Source organism: Varanus komodoensis, unplaced genomic scaffold, assembly GCF_004798865.1.
Source record: "Varanus komodoensis strain SLA01 unplaced genomic scaffold, ASM479886v1 scaffold1, whole genome shotgun sequence".
Taxonomy (NCBI): Eukaryota; Metazoa; Chordata; class Lepidosauria; order Squamata; family Varanidae; genus Varanus; species Varanus komodoensis.
The window spans coordinates 90,527,763-90,552,592 of record NW_025335268.1 but is presented as its reverse complement, the minus strand read 5'-3'; the positions used below and the strand labels follow the sequence as shown (position 1 = coordinate 90,552,592).

Below are 24,830 nucleotides of genomic sequence, written 5' to 3'. Positions count from 1 at the left end.
CACACGGGGTGTGCACCATGCACTTTCCTAATTGCTTTCATGGCTTGCGGCGTCTCCCAAACCTGATGATGTGGACAGCAGGGAATGTCTTTGAAACCACTCCAGAACCCCACAACAAACCATGGCGCTGGGTGCTTTTGAAGCCATCCCTGCTGCTCACCTCACTGGACTCAAGCAACACAGTAAGCCACACACCGTAGGGGTAATTAGGCAAATCACAGTCATGCCCGGCTTGTGAAGGGGCAGGGAAAGGAAGCCACCATGGCTTCTTTCACCCATAATCATTTGAACCCAGCCACTGAGGAAGTGAGCCCATTGAAGATGCCTTGCCTGAGGGGCCTCAAAGGTATGAACCACCACTGTAGGAGGAAGTGCCTCAGGCTTTTGCAGAGAGGTGCATTCTCCCTTTCTTGAGAAGAGCGTTGCTTTGCGGGATAGCTTACCGAGCTGTCCAGGAGGCCATTGCCATCTGTATCATAGAGGCGGAACATAACTGCAAGAAAACACAAATGCAACAAAGGTCTGTAATAAATACAAGCACCCAGAGGCAAAACATGTTCATTGATCAGCCTCTATACTCTATAGCCACACTAGTTTTAATATACATGTCTACTTTAGGGAACTAGGAGCATCTTAGATCATCCACAGTTAAACTGGTGCGATACCATTAATAACAACATTCCTAACTATTGTCCAAAGGCTTTGTAGAATTAATCAAGAGTGAGTGTTAAGAGGAACCTTTCTTACCTGTAGAGAGACTGGGCAACCCGTCTTCTTGAGCAGAGGGAATGAAAAGTTTATAGCAAGCCGTGGAGCATATTTTGTCCTCCTACTCTACCAGAGATCAGATAATTATTTCTATTCTAGAATCAGTCTCTTGGCTCCTAAGAGCCACAACAATTTGCACTCACTAACTAAAGAGGGAGGGCTGTATGTACAGAGCAGATAGGTGGGATTTACTGCTTCTTACAGCTGCAATTTCCTCTACATGCAAAGCCCACGTGTGTGTGATGCACAGAGAACACAAAGAATTACAGCATCCTGTGCATGAGGAAGAATCTTCCAGATAGGCTGCCACTTACGTATCATGAAAAAATGGGTGCGAGATGACCCAGATCAGCATGACGTTTACATATGCTAATTAGCATACATGCAAATATAGAAATATTACTATAATTTATTAAACCATCTATATACTTTACTATAAAACCATCTCAAGACACCAGTAGACTTAAGTAGACAGACGGAATAATTTAGATGGAAATGCATCTCAGCAGCAAAAGTCTGTGAACAGGTGAAGAGCACTTCTTGCCCAGTCTGTTGTCCAGGTGCTGGGTCTAACCCAAAACATTTTGCAATTTGGGGAAGGAGAAGATGGCTCCCCCTCCATTCCACCTACAGAAGCTAACAAGACTGTTAGCTGAGCACTGGTGGTGGGACCTTATTGGAAAGCAGAAGGTCTGCATGCAGGGGCCGGACAAGCTGCCTGGAATACACAGCTCTGTCCTCCAATGGAGAGGAATGGCCAGAGGACTGCCCTCACAGCCCTTCTGTGCCACCAAGCACCTTCTGACTGAGGTGACCACTTTACTCTGCCTAATGGCAGAGCCAGGCCTGTCTGATCGGCAACTTCTAGGCTCCTATTCTCTTTTCTTGTGGTTTTCTGTCTTCAAAGGACAGAGATCAGACTTTAAAGAATACCTATGAGCAAAAGACCATCCCCTGTAAAGAATGGTCACCCTACTTCTAGTCTGTTCCCCAACCACCATCTGTACTTGAAAAGCAAACAAAGTGGAATGTTAAAGGGGATATGGTAGAACCCTCTGTAAAGGGCAGCCTGAAAGAGGCAATTCTTTTTTGGAAGGGAGCCCAGATCAGCTGAGGAGAAATGCAACATGCTTCCATACACTTTGACATTAACCATTAAAACAGAGAATGGTCTCTGCTCTAGAAAGTTGTGACTAGACTGAAAAACCAAGCCATTCTAAATATAGTGCTGTCATCAGTTAACAAAGCTCTAAAAAGGAGTCAGAGCATTTCGACAGATGATCGTCATAATGGTAATATGATTCCCTCAGGATCAGAGGCCACCTCAACACCTGTTGCTAGGGAATGGCAGCAAGAGAATATAAATTCCCTCATGTCCTGCTGATGGACTTCCTTCAGTTACCCTGAGTAGTGTGTAGACACTGGAAGTGCTGGGTACAAACTCTTGAATAAGATAGATACTTTATTTATTTGTGGTATTTATATGTCATCCGATAACAAAAGGTCCTCAGAGTGGCCCATACAGTAACACAGGTTAAAAATAAATATAACAGAGATCTAGACAAGTTGATCACTGTGAAAAATAAGGTGCTAGGTTAGATATGCCTTTGGCAAGATCCAGCAAGAGGCTTTTCATATTTGGATGCTGTTAAACCACTTGTCTCCAAAAAGGGGCTAAGGGATCACAGTGTGTACTTGTGCATTGCCCACATATCAAAAAAGCCAGCAGTATCTCACCATACAGACATGGGTGGACTTCTGCTTCCCGCATGTTTGTGTTAAAATTCATATGGCTACTGGATGGCTCTTCCTTTGCTGGATGAATATACTAGAATGGTGAATTGGTCAGAATTCACCATTCTAGTCTTTTTTGTTAGAAGATAGAAGTGTTGGACATTCTGTGTGTTTGAATAATATGCCTACCAGAGCTTCCAGATGGAGTCAGCCCCCACTGGCTGGAAGGGAACACACAGTTCTAAGATGTGTGTTTCTCTCTCTCTCTCTCTCTCTCTCTCTCTCTCTCTCTCTCTCTCTCTCTGTGTGTGTGTGTGTGTGAGAGAGAGAGAGAGAGAGAGAGAGAGAGAGAGAGAGAGAGAGAGAGAGGACAAGTACATGCACACACTATGTATCTAATTTTATGTAATGCTAAAGGTTTTATTAGTAACCAAATGTGTGTGTGCTTTAAAAAATAATAGCAGCAATGGGGAGTGTTCATTCTTAAACAATAAAATGGACATGATTGCTAAAATGGACACCTTTAGCATCACATCTGGTTTGGCTTTGACTGAAAGAGGTGGCTCAAGGAAGAAGAGAAGGACTGGAGAGCCTGTGGTCCAAACTGACTGGACTTGGGACTGCAGCTTTCTTGGTGGGGCATTGTCTCCCCAGGAGGATTGCCCATTTGCCTCAATCTATTGCTTGTGTATTTGTAATGAAAGCAAATATTAGCAATACACCATTTTCAGTACTCTTTCATTCAAGGGAAAGGTTGAGCATCTCTCTTGGTGAGGCTCCTTTATTGAAGCAACATACCAGAAACTCAACAAGAGTCCTTCAGCATTTCTTCTAGCACCTGGACAGAAACATTTGTATTAGGAAGTCATAAACAATGCAGCAGGACTCAGTGAGGTCAAGTTTTGTTTCTGATTTGAAAAGGAAGGTCTCACTATTTTTATGGAACTGCAAAGTTTGCAGTTCCCCCACTTGAACCAACATTCTATCTATATTATATATCCTGTTTTGTCTGGACATGGTCATCAGTGGACCTAACAGAATTGTCAGCATGGTTGAGGCCAGTGTTTACACCTGGCTGGCCCTCATGGGCATTTGAGGCCCCAGTGCTATTGTCTGACCTTAGTGCCCTTTCATCTTTTTCCAGGTAAATGCTGCAAGCAGTATGGAGTGGCTGGATCCAGCCACTATTTCAATTTCCCACAGGACCCCTGAAGTATTTTTGCTTCAAGGGCTCATGGGAAATTAAAATGGGAGCTCAATCCAGCTTCCTAGTGCCCTTTGGAGTGCTGTTGCCACTGCTGTATGTTAGGACACTTGGACAGCCCTCCTGCCCCTCCAGCCAGGGGGCACTTTGTCCAGGGTGTTGTCAACTTGAAATCATTCCTGCACAAAAATAAATCCTTAAGAACAAGCCAGAGTCAACAAAAGTACTGGCAAAAGAACCATGGAACAATTCAATATTGGCAACCTCTATCTCACCCTGTGTCAGCTGAGACAAATTTCCTGCTGCTCTTAGTACTTCAAGTACTATTTCCCTTGCCTGGGTTCTTGATGCTGCAATTGTGTTCCCAGTTCGTCTTTTGGCTATAACACTCCCCATACAGTATGAGTGTTCAATCGCTTCACGGCTCCATATAACGTCAGTTCATTCACGAATTATTCAGAAGACACCATCAGTAGGGCCACTTTACATAGGCCTTATCCAAAATTCTTAAATATTAGGGTTTTCCTATCCATCAATAAAATAGCAAGAGCACCAGAGGGCACTCTTGCATGGTTTTCGGGAACATTCATGTAATAGAACCGTAAATTATTTCCTGGGCTTTGGCTCTGTGAGTTGCAGAGGGAAACAAATTGGTAGCTTTGCATTCCTCATCATTATTGCACATTTTCTAGCAGTTTTCATTTGTTCTCCTGTCTTTGTTTCAGATCATGACAATCAGCTCAACCCTTAGAGCAACTCATAGCTTCTTGTGCAGCACTGGGACTGTGAAGGCAATAAGGGGAAGCAGGAGGAACTGTGTCTCAGAAAACAACCCATTTAATTTCTCTCCCACATCACAATCCTATTATACCAGCCTTCTTTAACCCTCTAAATCAGGGGTCTCAAACTCGCGGCCCGCGGGCCAATTGCCGGGACGGGCGGGGCACGGGGGAGGGGCCCTGCGGCCTTCAAAGCACCGGCGGCGCCCGGGTCGGCCTCTGGGAGCGACGCGGGATGAGCGGCCCACCACCACCGCTTGATGCGGCCCAGCCTCACCCAGACTCTACTTCCAGCGGCCCCCAGGTAAGTTGAGTTTGAGACCCCTGCTCTAAATATTTTGGACCTCAATTCCTCTCAGTCCCAGCAAGCAGAGCCAAAGATGAGGAATGCTAGCACTTCTGGAGATCATAGTACATCAGCTCAGCATCATTTTAAACAGGCAAACTCTCACTGCACTTATCATCACACCCATTCAGTTCAGGGACTCCAGAGGTGTTCTCCCTAGAGACCAATTCTGGCATTTTCACTCTTGCTATGACACCCTGAAAAGATCTGGTGAACTCATTTGGCTTGAAATGCTATGGCAGAACAGGTGAACCCCTTCATGATTCCCAGACTGATCCTACAAAGAGAAGCCTTAAGTGCTCTTCTTAGTGATGCCTCCCAATTAACCAGCCCTTTGCAGAATTGTATTCATTAACACAGATTGGGGTATAAAACAGCAGTTTCTAATGGGAAATGAATCAGACAATCAACTCAGCTCAAGGTGCCAGAAGAGAAACAGTCATTGCAAGCCTTATGGTTTTTTGATCAGCTCTGCTAAGAGTTTACACTAAAACTGACTGACAATGCCCCCAAAGACTCACTTCTCTCTCTCTCGCTCCATCTTCCCTTGAACAGCATCTTTAAAGGGAGCAATCAGAGATGCACATTCAAGGGCTGGATTTTCTCCTAAGACTTCTTAAAGGTACTCCTTCAAATTAAAGTTTAAATCAATGTTGTTTCAATTTGTGTGAAGTTTCAGTTTAACAAATTGACATGACTCCTTGAACTGGATTGCCAAATCAAAAAGCTAAGTAGCACAAGACAGCACATTCTATGACCCAGTTTACAGGCAACAAATCCTGGTTTATTTAACCCAAAATTAGTAGGGATGTACCTAGTATAATACTCTCTTCCAATTACTGTAATCAATCCCTTAGCTTCTAAACATTCCAGCCTGGTTTTACACATCAACTAACAAGCTTTAATCATACTGATCAGATATTTTATTTTTTACCATGGGTCATAGAAGCTCACACAGGGCATGCAGCATGGCCAATTGTGAGTTAATTAACCCAAGATTTTCCACAGCTACATGAGAAGCTTTTGGAGGCAGCACATTCCATGGATGAGGGGGACCAAAGGCAAAAGTGATGGGATCAAAAATGCCAGCTTATTTTAGCTTAAAGCTTTTACTGCCAGGAATTAAACCTTAGGAGAGGCATTTCAGTCATTCAGAATCGGGGTGGGGGGAACCATGCAAAGGGAAACCACCCAATGATCAGTAGATGGGGGAAGGGGCATGGCCCCCTGGGGACACTAGGAGGGCCAGTTTGGGTCTCCACACTTGAGGTTCTGCACTTCTGTTTCCATAGGCACTCTAGGAAGAAAGGTAGCAATGAACATAATTACCACTGGGAGTGGGCTGGGTGGGTCTGAACCCTGTTCATGGAACTCTGCCCTCACCTAACATGTTCAACTCAGTGATGATTCCTCAGGTTCAAGATTCAGATGGGGGTGAATGGTAGTCAGTGATCAACACAGGGATGCATCCAGATGAAGATTTCTGTGCCTTTTTTGGATTTAAGTGCAAATGCCCTGCTGCTTTCACAGAATCTTACAGAGGCTCGAGGGGTTGTCACCTTCCATTTATAACCCTCCTGTGTTTTCCCACCACTGCATCTGGCTTTTTTCTTAGCATAAAAACCAGTTAAGAAAGGAAAGACTGAAGAACTGCATGACACCTTTGGACTGGTAGTGCTAGGAGGCCTCTGTCTGGAAGCACCCAAAAAGGCCAAAGTGGCAACTAATACCCAGCAATGAACCAGTGTATCTGTCTATAAGTTTTATTATGTGCAGATAAGCTGGTTATGTGGCATTACGTACTAGTAAGGACAGGGAAACCTGCGGCTCTTCAGATTTCCTGGACTGTAACTCTCATCATTCCTGACCATTGGGTTGTGGCTGGTGGGAGCTACAGTCCAACAGCATCCCATCTTGTTCTACTGGAAAGGGCTGAATGAGCCCATTGTCTTTTGGCTCATTCGTAGCATACGTATAAAACCGGACTCTTGCCCTCACTCATTGTAACTTGCAGCTTGCACTGCTTCCCTTGCAACCATGAACCCTCCCATTCCTCCCACCCACCACCACTGGCCACTTGTGACCAGCCTAGCACCAGACATTCTGGTCACACATATTCTTCCTGTCACCCAAGCACTTACACTCCAGCTTATCCTCAGCCCGTCCCCTTTCCAGCAGTGACAGGTAGCAGACAATGTCCTTCAGGTAGACTACCTGAGCCAGTGGGGCTGGCGGGTTGGCTGTTTTCAGGGAGATGTGGCTCTTTCGGAGGTTGAATGGTAATTTCTTCTCCAAGCTTCTGGAGCCTAGAAAGGCAGACAGAAATGTTTCACACTTGCTTTAGAGTGACAGTACAGATGCTGTGCCATGCAGCCAGGGAGAGATCAGGCTTAATCCTCCAGGCCATATTTGGCTTGACGTGATCCTGCCAATATCCCAAGGAGCTCAGGAGAGGTTCACAGACTTTCACCAGCAGCCCAGCCTTGTGTGTCTTTTTTATCTCTAGTCATGTAAACTGATGTGGGCTGCAACAGCTTAGCACTGGGAAGAGCGCCAAAGTAGTCCTCCCACCAAGGGCAGGGGAGCAGACACTTCAGCTTGGCTTCTTGCTCTCAGGAAAGCTGTGTGTACTAACCTTCATCACTCTCTAGGGGATAAATGCCAGGAGGTTGTCCTGAACCTGCTAAGAACTGCATCAATGCACCTTTCTTTCTGTCTTCATTGGGAGAAATGCCAAGTGTGACATTTCACATTGTTTTTATTATTACTTCTTATCTTGTCATTTTACTCGGTTTGTGCTTGTTACTAGAACCTGGACTTGGTCTTCTGAGGACCTCCCTTTAGACAGCCATGCAAAGTGCTTGAGCTCCAAAGCACAGAACCTTTATTTCCCCTCTCCCCACCTAGCTCCATTTCCATTCCATGCTTGACAACCGCTTCTGCATCCTCAAGATGTTGGAACGGAAACAGCAAACTGTTAGCTGATCCCAATTAAAAACAAGACAAGATACGTGCATTTAGATTCACTGAAATGAGAACACGATTCTGATTCCAAAAATGAAATGGAATTGATTCTTCTTCACCAGACACTCCCTGGGAGATTTGGGGAAGGCAGTTGGGGGGATCAGCTGTGAGGTCTCGGACTTTGGCTCCAAGGTCCTGACCTAGCTGCATAACTACACGTATGGGGAATCCTTTTTCCCCTTCTCCAAGTGTTTCCTTGGGGCATGTTTAGAGCTTCATGTGGCAAGAGGGGGTCGTAGCCACATATGCGTGGTCCACTTCAGATCATCCTTGCCTTGAATTGATAACTTGTACAGGTCTTTTGAAATTAGGCAGAGGGCCAGATTTACTGCAGGCTGCCCTCTGCTGCCTTCCCAGCTCTTCCCACAATGAACATGTCTCCCATGTCCTTACCTTTAAAGCTCTTCATGGCATTGCAGCTTCTGAAATATCATTGCCAACTTCAATCACCATAAGCCAGCCTTTCCCAACCTGGCGTCCTCCAGACTACAACTCTAAGGATTCATGACAACATTAGCCATGCCAGCTGTGGCTGATGGGGACTGAAATCCAAAGTGTGTGGAGGGGACCAGGTTAGGGAAGGCTGCTCCAGATCTGACCCTGCTCATAGACCACTCACATGAGTTCCTAAATCTGTATGCGGTGTGTGATCATGCATATTTGTATGAGAAAATATGCTCATGTGTGTGATATCTGAGAAGGATGATACAACCAGGAGGTAAAAACCCACACACATGGAAGAGGCCAGATTGTTGAAATAAAGAAATTGATATACAGAAGAACTTAGCCACTGTAGACACAGGCACATTTGAGAAGTGTTCCAACCTTTAAGACTTGATTATGATGACACTTAATTTCACACTTTTTTTCTCTTGCACAATGATCTACATGAACCTCCCCCTTTTATCTTCACAACAACCCTGTGAGGTAGGTTAGGTTGAGAGTAGTGACTGGCTCGAAGACACCCAGAGAGCTTCTTGGCTGAGTGGGGATTAAATCCAGATTTCCTGAATCCTAGGTCAATACTCTAACCACTACACCTCACAGATATTTATATCTTTCTTCTTGCACTCAGCTTTCTCTAGCAAAAGGAGTGCTTTGGAGGCAGTGACTCACTCCGTGGGTCCCCCAGTCTGGTGCCTGTTGCCATGGATATTAGCTGTCAGATCCCAGCAGGAAAACAGGTCTCCCCACTGCTACGCCGACAAAATGCAAATATCTGGAGGTGTGAAGATGTCCTAATATCAATGTGGCTTCACAGCTGAGCTTTGTCTGTCAGTGACACTGACACAAATAAATTAGCTTGCTGCAAATACAAGCCGATGTTTGCAAAGTCAACAGCGATGCACTTCCCAGGGTGTTTCAGAGGAAACTCCCAGGAGCACCTGACAGCCACCACGCAACACATGGATGTGGCTGGGCCTGTGAGGAGACAGTATGTGCAAAGGAACATGGCTATCAGCTAATCTTGAGTGAATTATCTTTTGAAATCACTGGCTTGAGGTAGAGGGCTTTGCTTCCCACATTCTCACAGGGATCAGAAGTGCACCTGCTCAGCAGCCACTTCTGCTTCAGGTTTCCTTAGCACATGCTTGCCAGTTTTGACAGATCAGGAAGAATATTGCCAGTGGTGGCTTTCACCCATGAAATCAGCTCCATACAGCTACATGTAGGCAAGGCCAGACAGTGGCTATGTACACAAGAAGCCTCAGGAAGAGAACCACAAACATGAGACTCACCTGGGGATTGAGGGCTAAGCACAGAACCTGAGGAGATCTTGGAGGACCCTGAGGAGTTGTGAGCAGAGGGGGTACCGGCAGTGGACTTCTGTGAGGATGATCTGGACCAGTTAGGAGAGGCATTCCCAAGGGCATTAGCATTGGCAGTCGGAGTGGGACTCAGAGATGCTGATTGTTGCTCTGCCAGGTTTGGCTGGGAGCTTTTGGATTCAGGTGTGTGCCTTCCCATGGTACTTAGGAGGGTTTTCCCATTGATCCCTGGAATTCAAACACAGCATGGCGTCAGTACTCTTGAATGGGCACACAAGCGAGAAGTCTGGAGCAGCTCTGCTGTTCTGGAGCCCATCCTGGGCAAGGGCTGTTTTTCATAATAAGAAATGTACAGATTCCTGAAAAGACAACTATGTTGAGATGCCCGTTATATCCTGCCAAATGCCTGGCAACAGTGGAATGTTTTAATCAACCAACAAGATGATATAATTAGCATTGGAAAAGCTTCAAGAGGGAGAACCTGATGCAACTGGAAGTTGACTGAAAGGTCTTCCCCTTTGTTGCCATCCTTCCAACCTACTTCAGGTATCAGGTGAAGGCCTCACATGTTGACCATAGCGCAGGACTACTTTCATAACCAGAAAATCCTCCATCAGTTCTCAGAGTCCCAAGCAACATTAGGCTTTATAAATAAAACAGCACCTTGAATGGGTGTTACAAACATACAAGCAGCCAGTCCAAGTGGGCTGGGACTGGCATTATATGCTCAAGTCTCAAACAAGGCAGCTTTGTTTATCCTGAAATGTGCTCTTTGCTTCATATTCCTCTCTACAGAAAGACTTTTACCACAGCCCGATTTCATTCCTATTGCTACTGGACTAGTGATGGTAGACTCACAAACATGTAGGTAGCCTTGCTTCCAAGAGATGGGGACCTATTTCAGAAAACCACACTTCCTTCTCATTCTTTCCAGGCCCCCTTCCATGTCTCCTGTTACTTTATCTCCCTGCTTGAAAAGGTTTTGTTTTTCCGGCTCTCCTCAGAGGTTCTGCTCTAGTTGCCCACTCTGCTGTGTTTGTGCTGCTTGCTCCCCAGCAGAGCTAAGCAGTGACTTGTATATGCTAGTGCATATGCATAGTTACAAGTTTACATCGAATTACCATAAATTATGTAGAAATATAGTACATCTCCCCCTAGGGGGGAAGATAGCAGCTATTCAGTTTGCCATTGGTGCTAATTATTGATGGGCATGTTCAAGGGCATTGCTGTTCTCCCTTCCTATCATTCTGCATCTAGACAGCCCTCTTGCAGAGGACACCTTCCACTAGGGTACTGTACCTGGACCAGGAGACATGGGCATCCTAAACATGACCCTTTTACTGTTCCAATTACACTTGCTACCAATCCATTTCCAGACTCAGTTACCTTCCAAGTCCTAAACCATTTGGGGCCAGGATACTTGGACAACTGACCCATCCAGTATGAACCTGCCCAACCTTTAGGACCAGCAGAGGCCTCTTTGTTTGCACAACCTCTATCAGGCACGTATCCGGATACAGCATGGAAAAGAGCCTTTTCTGTGCTCCCACTGCCAGATTATGATACTTGCTGGACTTGAAAAGCCTCCTTTTAATAAATTTACACCACCTCTTAAAGACTGGCTTGCTTTATTTTAGTAGGCATGTTTAATCTGCTTGGCTGTTTAAGCTGTACTCTTACACTTTTTGACTTATACATTTAGCTGGTTTCTACTGTCATATCTTAGCGTCTGTGTTGTTTGCTCCCTTGGGCTTCCCTCATTGGAAAGATGGGGCATGCAGCTGTTAAAGCAAACAGTGTGGCACAGCTCAGACTAATTGGATAAGGTCATCTGTTTTCAGTTGACTTTACTTGTTCACTGCTAGCCTAACCTTGCTGCAATTGAGTGGCATGAATGGAGTCAGGACCTGTGGGACTGTTTTCACCTTTAACTCACCTCTGAAAGAGAATTCTTGCAGTAATGAAGAGAGCAAGAGGAGTGCAACACAGAGTGAAAGCACAAAGCATTAAAAAACCTGCCATTAAACACAATAAGGGAAGCACTGTGTGTCATTTGTTCTATCCTAGCCAATCATGTATCACCCCAAAAGAAGAAATGCATCATCATAAAAAAGACAAATTAGAGCAGACAGTTCCATAAAATATGCATCATCTAATTGATACATACAGAGGCCAATTAAGAAAAAAGTATAATGTAAATAGAAATATGATGACATCTCATCATAACAAGGGAAGGTGTAACCTGCATGGCTGACTAGCTGGCTGTCCAGCTGCTAACTGCCGATGAACAGTTTCAAGGCCCTGCCCTCCCTTTTTCCGGCTTTTTAGCTTCAAACAGGACAGTCCGTCAGATAGTGCAGGGGTGGGTAACTTTGGAGAGGAAGGGGACTGCATCGCTCCTCAAAACCCTCCAGGGCCTTTACCCCTGCCCCCCATGGAAGCAGCTGCATTGCCACTTGAAGTGGCTGGAATTCCAGGCTCCTTGAGCAATTCTGCCGGGAAGCACAGAGCTATTTGTGGGGAGACCCTCATATGCTTGACACATGATCATTAGATGCTATTTGTTTGCTAAAATAGCAATTCTGCTCAGAAACAAGGTACACAGGGAGCAGTGGCCTGTTTCCAGTTTGAATCATGCTCCTGACTGCCCACAAAGCAGTTGTGGCATAGCAGGGTGATTTTCAGTGGCACAGCAGAGGCAGTAACTGGGGAGGGGGCACAAGTGGCCTGGGTGGAGGACATACACATGTTGTGCAGCCCTGAAGTAGACAATACCCTCAATAGAGGACTGTCCTTTGTAAAGTAGGACACATGACCTCTCTGTTGTATCCTGGAGGATGCATGGTGACTGGATTTTCTACTGCTGGCTAGGAGATGGATGTTAAACGTAATAATCAGTTTCCATTAACAAGGATTCATTAACCAGTTCTTGTTCCCAGGCATTAATCCTGCATTCATGGGTGCTTTTAGGAAAGGAAAACAGCACAACAGTTTTGTAAGCACTATCAATCCACTCTTCCTCTTTCATCCAGTTGTCTTCTTTAGGTTTCAAGACAGGTGTAGAAAATGTATTTCTTGGAGTAGTTTCACAGGCACTAAGGAATAGACTATGGAGTTAATTGGTAGTTTAAAAAAAATGAATCAGAGTCAGGCTCTGTATAGAAGCTAGGATGAAGGAAGTCCCATGTTGTGAGTGGAAAGAATGGGGCTAAAGGACAGCTTTCAGACATATACAGCTGAGCAAGCCTATGGGACTACCTGACCTATTCACATGGTAATCACAGCTCACTGTGGCTTATGAGGCCATGGTGGGTTGCAAGTAGCACCCTGAGGTTCTAGGCTGCTGATTCAAGGCTCCCACAAGACTTCTTAAATCAACCAAACCCAGCAAGGGTGGCTATGTTCACCCAACATGACACCTCACAACTGCTTCCCACAGGTTTGGTTGTTTTACAAAAGGCACCCTGAAAACCCATAGTTTGTTTTAGGAGCTGCTCAGCTTATGATGGGTTGTCAATTTGTCCAAACCATCATGGGTTATGGGGATCAGCTAGCAAGCCACTTAAAAGGATAGCTTAGCATATCCTGTGAACAAAGCTTTCAACAACTTGTTAACCACCTCAACAAGCCACCTTCACTGGGCTCAGATGACACAAGAAACCACACCCAGTGAGCATAGTTATGGAAATCCGTTGGCAGGCACTGAGTAGTTAACAAGCCACCATGGTTTGTTAACTACCCTGTGACTGTGTGAACCAGGATTTCATGTTTGGGAATGCGCAGCTGTTCCTAACAGCAAAGCAGGTTTCAGCTATTTATTGGTCATTCCTTTTAACAGTTTAAAGAGGTCACTGCTAAGATATGAAATCTAGCAAGCTATCAATCTTAAGTTTATCAGAGAAACTGAAGAACATAACAAGTCTCTCAAGAAGCTTGTGAGCTCCTCTTTTCTCAGAATGCCCTACACATAATTTCAGCACAGCCTGTCATTTCCTAAAACATGTTTGAACAAGCTCCACTTGCCTCCTTTGCAATTACTAGGTAGTCAGAGAAAAGGATATATTCCCTTTCATCATCTTCTGTATCCAGCTGGGATGGAAGAGATGCCACTTCACTGCAATACCAAGAACTGCAGCACTGAAAGACAGTCATCCCTGCATAGCAACTGTTTCCTGGCAAGACGTAATGGTTACAAATGCCAGGCCACCTTGAAATAATGGGAGAGAGTTTGTAAAAAGCTTTGGCACCCAAGCACTGTTTGTTCAAAATGTTTATTGAGCTGCTGCGTATCTCTCTCTGGGTAGGATTCCAGAGAGGGGAGTCCCTGGTTAAAAAAGCGGGGAGGGGTGGGAGGAGGAAGCAATACAGTGCCAGAGCTGAAGCTGAACAGAGCCCTCCCTGTTTACATCTGTCTGTGCAGCTCCCTGTTAAATGAAGAACGGGGGTTTCATGTACTCTTCAACTGCTCATAGCAGATACCTGTAACAGGAGCACAAGCGACTTCAGTCTGGATGGAGATACCTGTGTCAATGGTCTTGGACTCTGCATGCAAGAAAGAGAAGAATAAACACAGACTTTAGTAATGGCTGCTTGCTAAATGTTTATTGCAATCTGTCTATCCATGCATCAGACAAATGTTTATTGTAATGTTATTGCAAAGGAGTGCAGAAAACAGCCGTCGTGTTCTTTTGCTCCTTTCCTAGAAAAGCATGTCAAGTACTTGGTTAGAAATACACAGGGTTGCATGCCCATTTTATTCTGCCTGCTCTTCGGTGCAAACTACAACCAGGCGCTATCGGGCTCTGGCCAAAGTTGTGGCTGACTCTACCTAAATCTAGGCTGGAGGGTCTGTGGAGAAGTAAAAGCAGTGTGGAGCTGAAGGAGCTGGAAGTATAGTGGTGTTTCTCTGTGGAGCTAAGCAGCAGCTGAAGGCTAGGCTTCCAGCATTTATGCCAGGCCGGATCCATCCAGTCCCTTCATGCTACATTCCAAATGTAGAAGATGTTCTTGCATACCTTAGCCCCTTAAGAGGTCTGAAGCTAAAGAATCCATAGTACCAGTTTACTTGCCAAATGAGATCCCAGATCATGACAATTCTGGATCAAGCCCCTGAATCTAACAATGGGCACAGTGTATCCAGGATGAGTCTAGCATGTGATAAAGGGACTGCTCCACCATGTACAGTATGTACCCAGCTTACAAGTTCTTACAATCCAGTCCAGTACATTTTGGGCCAGTAAGCACACTTTGAATTTTAGGACCATTGTAAACTGCCATAAGCCCAGGCAGACCACTAGTCCATCTAGTCTAGTATCGTTGACACTGACTGGCAGCAGCTCTCCAGGGTTTCAGGCAGGCGTTCCTCCATCCCTATTTGGAAATGCTGGGGAATGAACTTGGGCTTTTCTGCATGCAAAGCAGGTACTGTGCCACTGAGCCATGAAAAGAGCCACTGTCACAAAATGACTGCCATGAAAAATTGCTCATTCAGAAAAGGGCAGCTGACCAAGATCATCATGACTAGTTCCAAAATACTTATTTAATAGAAGGTCCAAATGGGGAGTTAGAAGCCACAAGACCTGCCCAAGAATCTAGATACAAGAAGTAGGCACTGAGATTCAAAGCACAATCTCACTTCTTTGAATGCACACTTTTCTCATTTATGATCCCTGAAACATACACATGTTCTCTCCCCACCCACCCACCCACCCCTCTAGAACACAAGATCTATTCATCCCAGGCACTCATTGTGCTTTTCTGGATCACCTCCCCCTACACACACTCTTCCCAATGTTCTCCCCCACTTCGATCTGGGTCACCTCTGCAGCCCTCCTCACCCCAGCTCCAGTCTCACCACGTAGTTCACTCCCATCATGGGCTGCCCACTTCCTTCTCCTCACTCACTTAGGACACCTCTGGCTTTCTCCCCCAGTTTGTCTGCTGCCATTCCCAAGCTGCCTCCCTTACTGGACAGTGGCAATGAGATCAATCCTTTCCTCCCCATTTTTTTTTGGGGGGGGAGGGGGGCTGCCCTCTGGTCACCTGCTTTTTTTACTTCCTAAGTATGCCTCTGGTTCTATATGCATTCCAGAGACATTCAGTGGCATAAGAAAAGCAGATGACAGGAGGTTAGCACTTCACCTTAAAACCACCACAGCAGTGGCAGCACATATATGACAGGTAATAGTAGGCCACTTCACGCATGCAGGGGAGGTCTCTGCAAATCCACTGGAGCCCACGGGCATCACATGGCCACACACCATCTAGCCACTCTATTACCCTGTTTCCACAGCTGATATGCTGCTATATCTTAATTTACTGTGCCTAGCAGTGGGCATATTTTAAATGAGTCTCCTGTTGGACAACCTGTAGAATACTGGAGGTGGAATGTGGCAGAAATCCACAATGGATTCAAATGAGTTCAGAGTTCTATGAATTCAGCCTGCAGATTCCTCAGTCGCCTCACATTTTCTGAGCGCCATATACTCTGCCAGCTTGAGGATCGGTTCTTAACTTGGGGTGAAGGATTTGTGCACATTTGCAGTAGCGCACACTAGCATGAATGCACATTTGTAGAAATGGAATGCATTCCTTGTACAACCCTGCCCCTCCCCTCAATTCTATCAATCTGCAAAGCCCAGATGAAACCAAAAGCACACACCCCAGCTGGAAAGTATGTGAACAGGAACTTCTGGACCTGGGACAAGCAGCCACAATAGGGTATGCATGGCTAACTGCAAAGAATATATTTTACAAGCTTTTGCCATGTAACTATTATACACAAGTATTACACCTTGCCATTGTATACATATATGAACAGCAAACCCATTCTGAACACCCATCTTTATATAGCCCAGAACTGCACCTTTCATATACAAGGGGGACCAAGACTTGCAGAAGTAGAACATCTTTGCGGTGGCAGAGAGACCCTCCAAGTGGCTCAATGAGTCCTGGGGATGATCAGTGGGCACAGAATGCTGACTAACTATTGTTGGAAAAACCTGGGAAACTTGGTGCGGGAGAAACAGAATGGAGTAGCTCAGAAGAGGCGGACTAGAACCCTGAGCAAGAAGCATTCCGAGAGCCAGTGTGGTGTGGTGGTTAGCAAGTTCAGCTGGGAGTCAGAAGAACCAGTTGACCATGAAGCTCACCAGGTGACTTTGGGCCAGTCCCACTCAGCCTAACCTACCTCACAGGCTAGTTGTGAGGTGAAATGGGGAGGAGGAGGAGGATCATGGAAGCCACCTGAGTTTCCTTGTAAGGTGAAAAGGGCAGGATATAAATATACTAGGAAATAGGAAAATATGATAAGTAAATATTATAATAAATCACTACACCTTGTTCCTTTCTAAAAATAATTCTACCAAAGATGACCACTAAGGACATTCCAGCTTTATAACTAGTTTTAATTTCTCTGAACATGAAATTGTGAATTTAAATCATACAAGCAAACAATTAACTGACATTAGCCTTCTCCAACTCGGTGCCCCCAAAAGTGTTCAACTGAAAATTCCAGCTTGCAGTCCACCCAGGATATCTGCAGGGTGCAAGTTGGGGAAAGGAGGTACTAAATGGTGGCCAGACAGGTCTGAGGAAGTGCACCCACGATGCTCACCAAGATTGCTGAGCTGTGGAATGCTGGAACTTTGCCGCTGGCTCTCTGGAGAATACTGGCAGACTTTTCGTTTGAAGGACATGAAGAGGTGTTGGCAGAGCTCTTCTGGAATATCCACCTCCAGATAAGTTCTCATGAAGAGCTGGAACCCTTCATAGTCAATAGGCTATAGAAAAAGGAGTGAAGAAAAAACCCCATTAGAAATGCTGCCACTTAGCATTTGCCTCCTGATGTTAGAAAGAGGCTGCCCACTTATCAAGTGAACTGTTCCATAATACTAATCATTGCACTGTGTGGAACAGCTGCATCAACAATCGAGCTTTCTGGCTATTGCTAGTGCACAATGGTGCCCTCTAAGGTAGCAATTACCCAGTTGTGAACAAGGACCAATCAATGTGTCAGTGTGGATGCGCCAATAGGAAGATGTCCAAGGAGGATGTTGCGGGTAGAGGGCCTAAGCATTTCAGGTCAATAAAATAACCTCTACTCCTGCCTGTAGTTTACTTTCCTTAGAATGAAGAGAAGGACTGTCCTCAACTATTTTTGAAAGCAGCCATTTGCTGTTTTTATGTCATGGTTGCTGATGTTAAGCTCACCCTCAGTGTTAATTGGCAATTTAAAATTTGCAATGCATATTTGAAATGGTATATTATGGATAGAAACTTAGAAACAGAAAACAGAGCAAGTCAGAAGGGGTCTCCCAGGCCATCTAGTCTGACCTCTGGCACCAGCCGGCTCCGCTCACGACATGCCCACCATGTGGACGTCCAGCCTATCCTTGAACACCCGCATCGATGGGGCCTCAACGACCTCTCGCGGAAGCCCATTCCACACCCTCAGGGTCCTGACTGTCAGGAAGTGCTTCCTGGCATCCAAACGAAACCTTGGCTCCCTGAGCTTTGCTCCGTTGGAGCGCGTTCTGCCACATTTATGTATTATCAGATAAACTGATAATATATGTGGATGAGCCATGGTCGTAGGAAAGGTGACAACTTTGGGCCACAGATCATGGTCTGAATGGCATTGTGCTCAGGTTGCCCCAACAAAGCAAACAAAAAACTGTGAAAAGCAATGCTCTCCTCCCCTCTCCCCTACACATACACAATGAGTACTCTTAGGTGGTAGCAATTGCTTTCTGTCTGTGGTGCACAATTAGATTAAATAGGCTACATCTAAGGTTATGGAAGCAGACTTGAGCAAACATAATAGGCATTTCCCTTCTCCTGTAGCCCACCCACATGATGACCAATCTACTCCTAGTTTCCTGGAAAACCCCAGAGTAGATTTGAGAATGTGGAGGGGCTGCAGTGGAAGAAGGAAAATTTGGTCCACTGGCCAAAGGACACTGTTGGACACAAACCATGAAGGTTCAAATAGATACACTGTGTCAGTAGTAATGCTGAGATCCAGAACCCGGGCAAGAGAGAGAAGGCATACTTGGGGACCAGCTTGCAATGTGCATTCTGCAATTGCAACAGTCTAGGTTTCAAACCTTTGGGGAAAATATCATTGTACTGAGAGAAAACACATGTGCATTCCAAGAACAAATGTAAAGAAACTGTCACAGACTGTACAGGAGAATTTCATCGGCGTGTGTCTCCGTATCCCAATAGAAAAGAGAGTGAAACATATCAGAATATAAACACACACCAAGACCTTACATATAGTAGTAATGCATTGACCTCTACCTGATGCCTTTCCCAAAGCAGGTATACGTAATGGACCATATACATCTATAGACAACAGAAATGCATAGCAGAACTCATATAGTACTTCTTTGCAACTAGGTAGAGTCAGATTGCAAGAATACACAATACATGTAAGTACACCACAAGGAAATGCAGTGATGCATTTCTTACACACACACACACACACGTTGATAGCACTGGTACACATCAAATTATATTTGCATGTGGATGGCAGCAGCAGTAACACCTAAATAAGAAATGCTGCTAAAGCTCGTCAAGAACTCACATCAAAACAAAAGCTAAAGAGCTCAGCACAAGCTGTGGAAAGTAATTCTGGCAAGTTCTTTTGGGGTGTCTTTGGAGACGCTGCTGGAACCAACTGGGCAGGTTGTGTTGTCAAGCTTGAGGAACAGCAGGATTCTCCATATATGATGCATCTCTCTCACCTGCTCCATTTGGGGCCACTGCTTTGCTTGCAAATCTAGAAACCATGGACTCTTCTTCCAGATCTAGACTAGTGGACTCTCAGCACCCAAGCTAGGGTTGAGCCCTGAGGGAAGCAGCTGGTCAATCAGCCCCTCATAGGCTCTGCTAGAAGGAAGCTATGAGGGGCAAGGCATGCTCATGCAGCAGCTATGCTGGGTAAGCAAGAGCCTAATACGGCTGGGACAAAAAGCACTTCTCACAGTGCTCTGCTGGAGTACTTCCTCAAGTCATTGCTCCAGCAAGGGCCTAGCAGCAACTGAGGGCTGAAGTAAGCTGCTCAAGCCAGGAGCCTCAGAAGCTCAACCTTCTCTGAAGTACTGACAAGGGTTCTGTAGCCCCAAGCTCCAACACAGCTGAGAGACCACAGATGTTCTGCGAGAACCATTCTTGGAGGCTACTGATGGAAAAGCTGGCTGGCTCACCATTCTGAGAGTATCTGCTAATGGTATATAAAAACTTTAAAAAAATAATTACAGCTGAAACTTTGGGTTTGAAGCGGGGTGAGTACGTTCTGTTCTGAAGTTCCTCCTTGGATTGGGATGAACAGTGTCTCAGCGAGCCCAAACTCCTCTCTGGGGTGAAATGGAGCCTCCAGACTGAAGTTCATGCCACTCAGATAGCTTTCCATTACTTTGGCCCCAAAATAGGCAGCAGATATTTAACAGTTAGTAGGTGGTTCACAGCTTTCATGGTGCTGCTACTTTGAGAAACATCCCGGGAACCAAGAATGGGGAGGTGGATGGTGTCAAAGGCAACACAAGGTTTCTTAGAGATGCTGAAAAACTGCTTTCCCCCTAGATCAGGGGTCTCAAACTCAACTTACCTGGGGGCCGCTGGAAGTAGAGTCTGGGTGAGGCTGGGCCACATCAAGTATTCCACCAGCGTGGTGGTGGTGGGCCGCTCATCCAGAGGCCGGCCCAGGCACTGCCGGCGCTTTGAAGGCCACAGGGCCCCTCCCCTGTGCCCTGCCCGTCCCGGCAATTGGGCCACGAGTTTGAGACCCCTGCCCTGGATACTCTGTTCCATTATTTCTTCTCCATTGTCAGCATTCTGAAGCTACGGTATGTGCTCAGTCCTCACTGTGCTGTCTGGAGGGTTCTTTTGCCTTGTTTGGGTTTTTACATCTGCTAGCTTTGGGGTTTCCCAAGGGTGTTTATAGGTGGTACCCATATAGTAATTGGCACCTGGAGAACTGAGTATGCTGTTGGCATATATAAAATGGAAAGAAAACTGATTCTAGGCTCCATCTGAAGTAAACTTTATATTTACATCACAGACGGATCTAAGGAAAAGCCATTCTGAGGCTTGGGTATGAATGCTGTTACATTTATAATCATATGGTTTCTACAAAATGCTCCGCATTTGTGGAAAACAATTTTCTGCTTGGTGGAAGAATGACAACATCAATTGCCTTTTCGATTGATTAACGAGACAAAGTGTCTTTGAGCATTTAGCCCTCTCTACATGGATTCCCAGAGAATACGGGTGCAGCCTTGAGGTTCTGTTGCTTTTTTATGGAGGGCAGACTGCAACCGCATGCCATAAGCTCAAGCCGACTTTGTGCTTTTAGGGCTCTCAGTTTATGCCAAAGCAAACATGCAAAGCAACATATACCACATGGCAGTAGAAAAGGAGTCTTACTTGGTTTAGAGTGTCTTGCTTCTGAGGAAATGAAGAGCAGGAAAAGACAAAGGAAAGTTAAGCGAAGAACTGTAGAACAGAAGCAGCTACTCTGAAGGAGAAAGGCAATTCAAATATCCATGAGCCTTCTCCTCATCCCCAGACTTGGTTTGAAAGAGGTTCACAGCTATAGGCTGTTCTTAAGCTACTGCTAAGTACAAGGGACTGAAAAGATGTGGGGCCCAGACCCTTGGGGAAAAAGAGCTAATCCACATTTTCCTCTAAAGTTTGTTTATTAAGGGCACCTCTATTTGTAAAAAGGGAAGTATGGACTGGGGAGGAAAGGGCACTGGATTTCAGGAAAAAAAATCAGGCAGAAAGATTCTGAGGAGACAGCAGGAGGGTAACCCTTTTTGGGCAAAATGCTGGCTACTCTATAGGGAATCAGGTGCAGAAGAGATCATCAGTGCCCCTGTACTTTTATTTCAGCAAGAGCAGGGTGGTGGGGCAGATGTCTTCCCACAGAGATTTGGGGCTCCAATTGAAAGAGCCAAGACTTCATCCCTCGTGGGCTGCCGTCTTTCACTGCATCCGTTCAGGTAGTAAGACAGTTATATTTTGCTTGGCTTTTAACCAAAGCCATTTCTCTTACTGTTATGCCCCCTCAATATTTGTTGTATTCTGGCTTCTCCCTGTTTCTTTCTTTTTTTTTTTTTTTTTAGATTTTTACTCAGCTTTCCAATGTTGTGGTTATTTTTTAATTTGTTCCTATCTTTTCATTCCATATATTATTATGAAGGCATTCTGGTGGAGAAGTAGCCTATAAGTACAAATGTAAGGAAATAAACCATGTAAAAATGCTGTATTTTAGAGCCAAAATTTTGTGCAAATAAGCATGCAAAGCACTTGAAGACACACACACACACACACACACACAGAGAAGACAACCCATCTGAAATATCCTGGGCAAGATAGGAGAAAACAGGAAACTGTATTCAGAAATGAATCCAAAGGCTGTAGATGTGCCCTTAGAGAGAAGGTGGTGAAGAGAGAAACACCAATGTTCATTTGGAAGCAGAACATGGGCAAACACTCCCTAAAATCAAGATTCACTGAATCTAGGGTGCCTCTAGATAGAACAGGCCTTGTGCTGACTTATTAAAAGATATTGTGCAGTTCTTCCGTTTTTTCTTCCTTAAAGCTTCCTTAAACATTTTCCATGGCAAAGAAAAAAATGGTGGTGAAAAAATATGGAAGGTTTACAAGTGGAAGACAACAACCATGACTGGACCACCCTGTAAAATTCCATGGATGCAGTGGGGTGACTTCACATTAGGGCATAACCCTCTTCCTGTTTTGACAGCAAAAAGTCTGGCTGGCTTGGTCATGCTGGGAACTGTAGGACTTTGTCCTGTCTAAACATGCATAGGATTTCACCTTTAAAACTTCCTGAAGCATCCTTGCAGTGGCTGCTTAAACGTCATCAAAAGAAAAATACAAAAGGGGACATGTATTTACAAACAATTGCACATGCCCTGTACAGATAGAAAATCTGGAGAATTCCTATAATGTGTATATATACCTCACCATAGTGTGGACAAATGCAATCGGGTGACTTGTCCTGCTTGCTTAGTTATCCAGGTGTTAACTGTGTATGAGCAGCTTCAAGAACCCTCCAGCTCTCCCTTCTTATAGTTCTTTAGCCTTAAAAGAGACTTGAGCGGACTGTCTCCTAAAATAAAATACAGGACTGTCCTCAGGCAGCCCATCAAACAGGACCATTAACTGTAAAGTAGGGTACCAGGCTGTCTTAACTGAAAGTTGCCCTTTGTTCCTAGTGCTAGCAATGTGACAACTGGTACAGGTGAGCTGTAACATATTCTGGAGCTGACTACCAACAACCATGGGGTATTCTCTTAAAGCGTGGGAAATAACAGCCCCACTCTGGCTTTCCTTAAGTAAGGTGGGAAGGAGCCTGGAGTGGTATAATTGTGAGTGGTGGGTTATTGCTCGCTCACCCTGGAAATTATTACTGCAGGGATAAAGTACTGGGAGGGCCCTTAAACAAATGAAACCTAAATACACAAAGGGTCTGACAGAAAAATCCCTCCCTCACCCATACACCCTGCTCTGGTCAGCTTCCTACGCATCCTCTGCTGGAAAACTAATCTATTCTTCAAAGAGACTTCAAAAGCAATTAGTCATTAAACCCAACCGCAAATGCAGTAATTTCACCAAGCAGGTAGTAATGAATTATGCCCACATGGGTTGCTTTGTGCACTAGGAACAATCATAGCAATACCTCCTGCCATGGGATACAAACAGCGGCATGTGCTCTTGGTGGAACACAACGCAGCCCACTGACAGCCACCTACCGGCACATGGCGTTGGCCCTGCTCTTGCCTAAGTGCCTAATGAACGTACTTCTTAACAGAGAGCACAGTTGCAATTTCTGCTGCTTCTTTTGTTGGCTTGTCCTAGTAATTACTTCATGTGTCAAGAACTTCCCCACAATTTTGTGCCCATTTCTCATTTAATTTCATCTGATAAGCTACACTTTCGGTGCCTTTTCTGTTCTTCAATAACTCCACAGTGATTTCCTTTTCTTACCTGGGAACAACCCATTATTATTGTTCATACTAATCTACTTTTCCTATAGGAGCAAAGAAAGCCCCCATTTCCTCATGTCTGTTGCCCTTCAGAAAAGTTCTCTCTCCACCCCGCTCTTTCTGAAGTGATAGTGAAACTGATTATCTGGAACCATTTCAGTCCGGCTTCAGACCCGGGTACGGTACTGAATCTGCCTTGGTCGCCCTGTACGATGACCTGTGCAGGGAGAAGGACAGGGGGAGTGCATCCCTGTTGGTTCTTCTGGACCTCTCGGCGGCTTTTGATACCATCGATCATGGTATCCTTCTGGATAGGCTGGCGGGATTGGGGGTTGGAGGCACTGCTTTGCAGTGGTTCCGCTCCTATCTCAACGGTCGATTCCAGAAGGTAGTGCTGGGGGACCATGTCTCTACGTCATGGCAGCTATGCCATGGAGTACCACAGGGCTCCATTCTATCCCCTCTGCTATTTAACATCTATATGAAACCGCTGGGAGAGGTCATCAGGAGGTGTGGGCTGCGGAATCATCAATACGCTGATGATACCCAGCTCTACCTCTCGTTTTCCACTAATCCAGGTGAGGCAGTAGCTGTGCTGAACCGGTGCTTGGCCGAGGTAATGGAATGGATGAGGGCCAATAAACTGAAACTCAACCCAGACAAGACGGAGGTCCTGTTGGTTGGCGGATTGGGCTTCGGAGAGGGTGGATTTGACCTGGTCCTGAATGGTGCAACACTCCCTCTTAGGGACAAGGTCCGCAGCTTAGGAGTACTCCTCGACCCAGAGCTTTCTTTGGAAGCTCAGGTGACAGCGGTGGCGAGGAGCGCCTTTCTTCAGCTTCGGCTGATTAATCAGCTGAGCCCCTACCTGGAGTACGACTGCCTGGCGACGGTGACACACGCGCTGGTGACTTCCCGCCTAGACTTCTGTAACGTGCTTTACGTGGGGCTTCCCCTGAAGACGGTCCGAACACTTCAATTGGTGCAAAATAGAGCTGCCAGGTTGCTGACGGGGACGGGGCGTTATGCTCACATGACTCCAGTCCTCCGTCAGCTTCACTGGCTTCCCATTGAAGCCCGGGCCCAATTCAAGGTGTTATGACCTATAAAGCCCTAAACGGCTTGGGTCCTGGCTATCTGAACAAGCGCTTACATCCGTATATGCCCGACCGCCCTTTGAGATCTGCG

General features: G+C 45.5%; 1 protein-coding gene across 1 annotated transcript in view; it reads right to left on the bottom strand.

Annotated features, from left to right (window-relative positions):
• DGKG (diacylglycerol kinase gamma) overlaps nucleotides 1-24,830 on the bottom strand; it is a 143,943-nt gene that overhangs the window by 77,840 nt on the left and 41,273 nt on the right. Inside the window, exons 4-9 of the mRNA XM_044434569.1 lie at nucleotides 21,055-21,075; nucleotides 17,240-17,405; nucleotides 14,104-14,166; nucleotides 9,595-9,852; nucleotides 6,973-7,137; nucleotides 444-493 (exon numbers count right to left, since the gene is read on the bottom strand). Of these exons, the coding sequence (XP_044290504.1) occupies nucleotides 444-493; nucleotides 6,973-7,137; nucleotides 9,595-9,852; nucleotides 14,104-14,166; nucleotides 17,240-17,405; nucleotides 21,055-21,075 (723 nt within the window). The remainder of the gene's footprint in view (nucleotides 1-443; nucleotides 494-6,972; nucleotides 7,138-9,594; nucleotides 9,853-14,103; nucleotides 14,167-17,239; nucleotides 17,406-21,054; nucleotides 21,076-24,830) is intronic.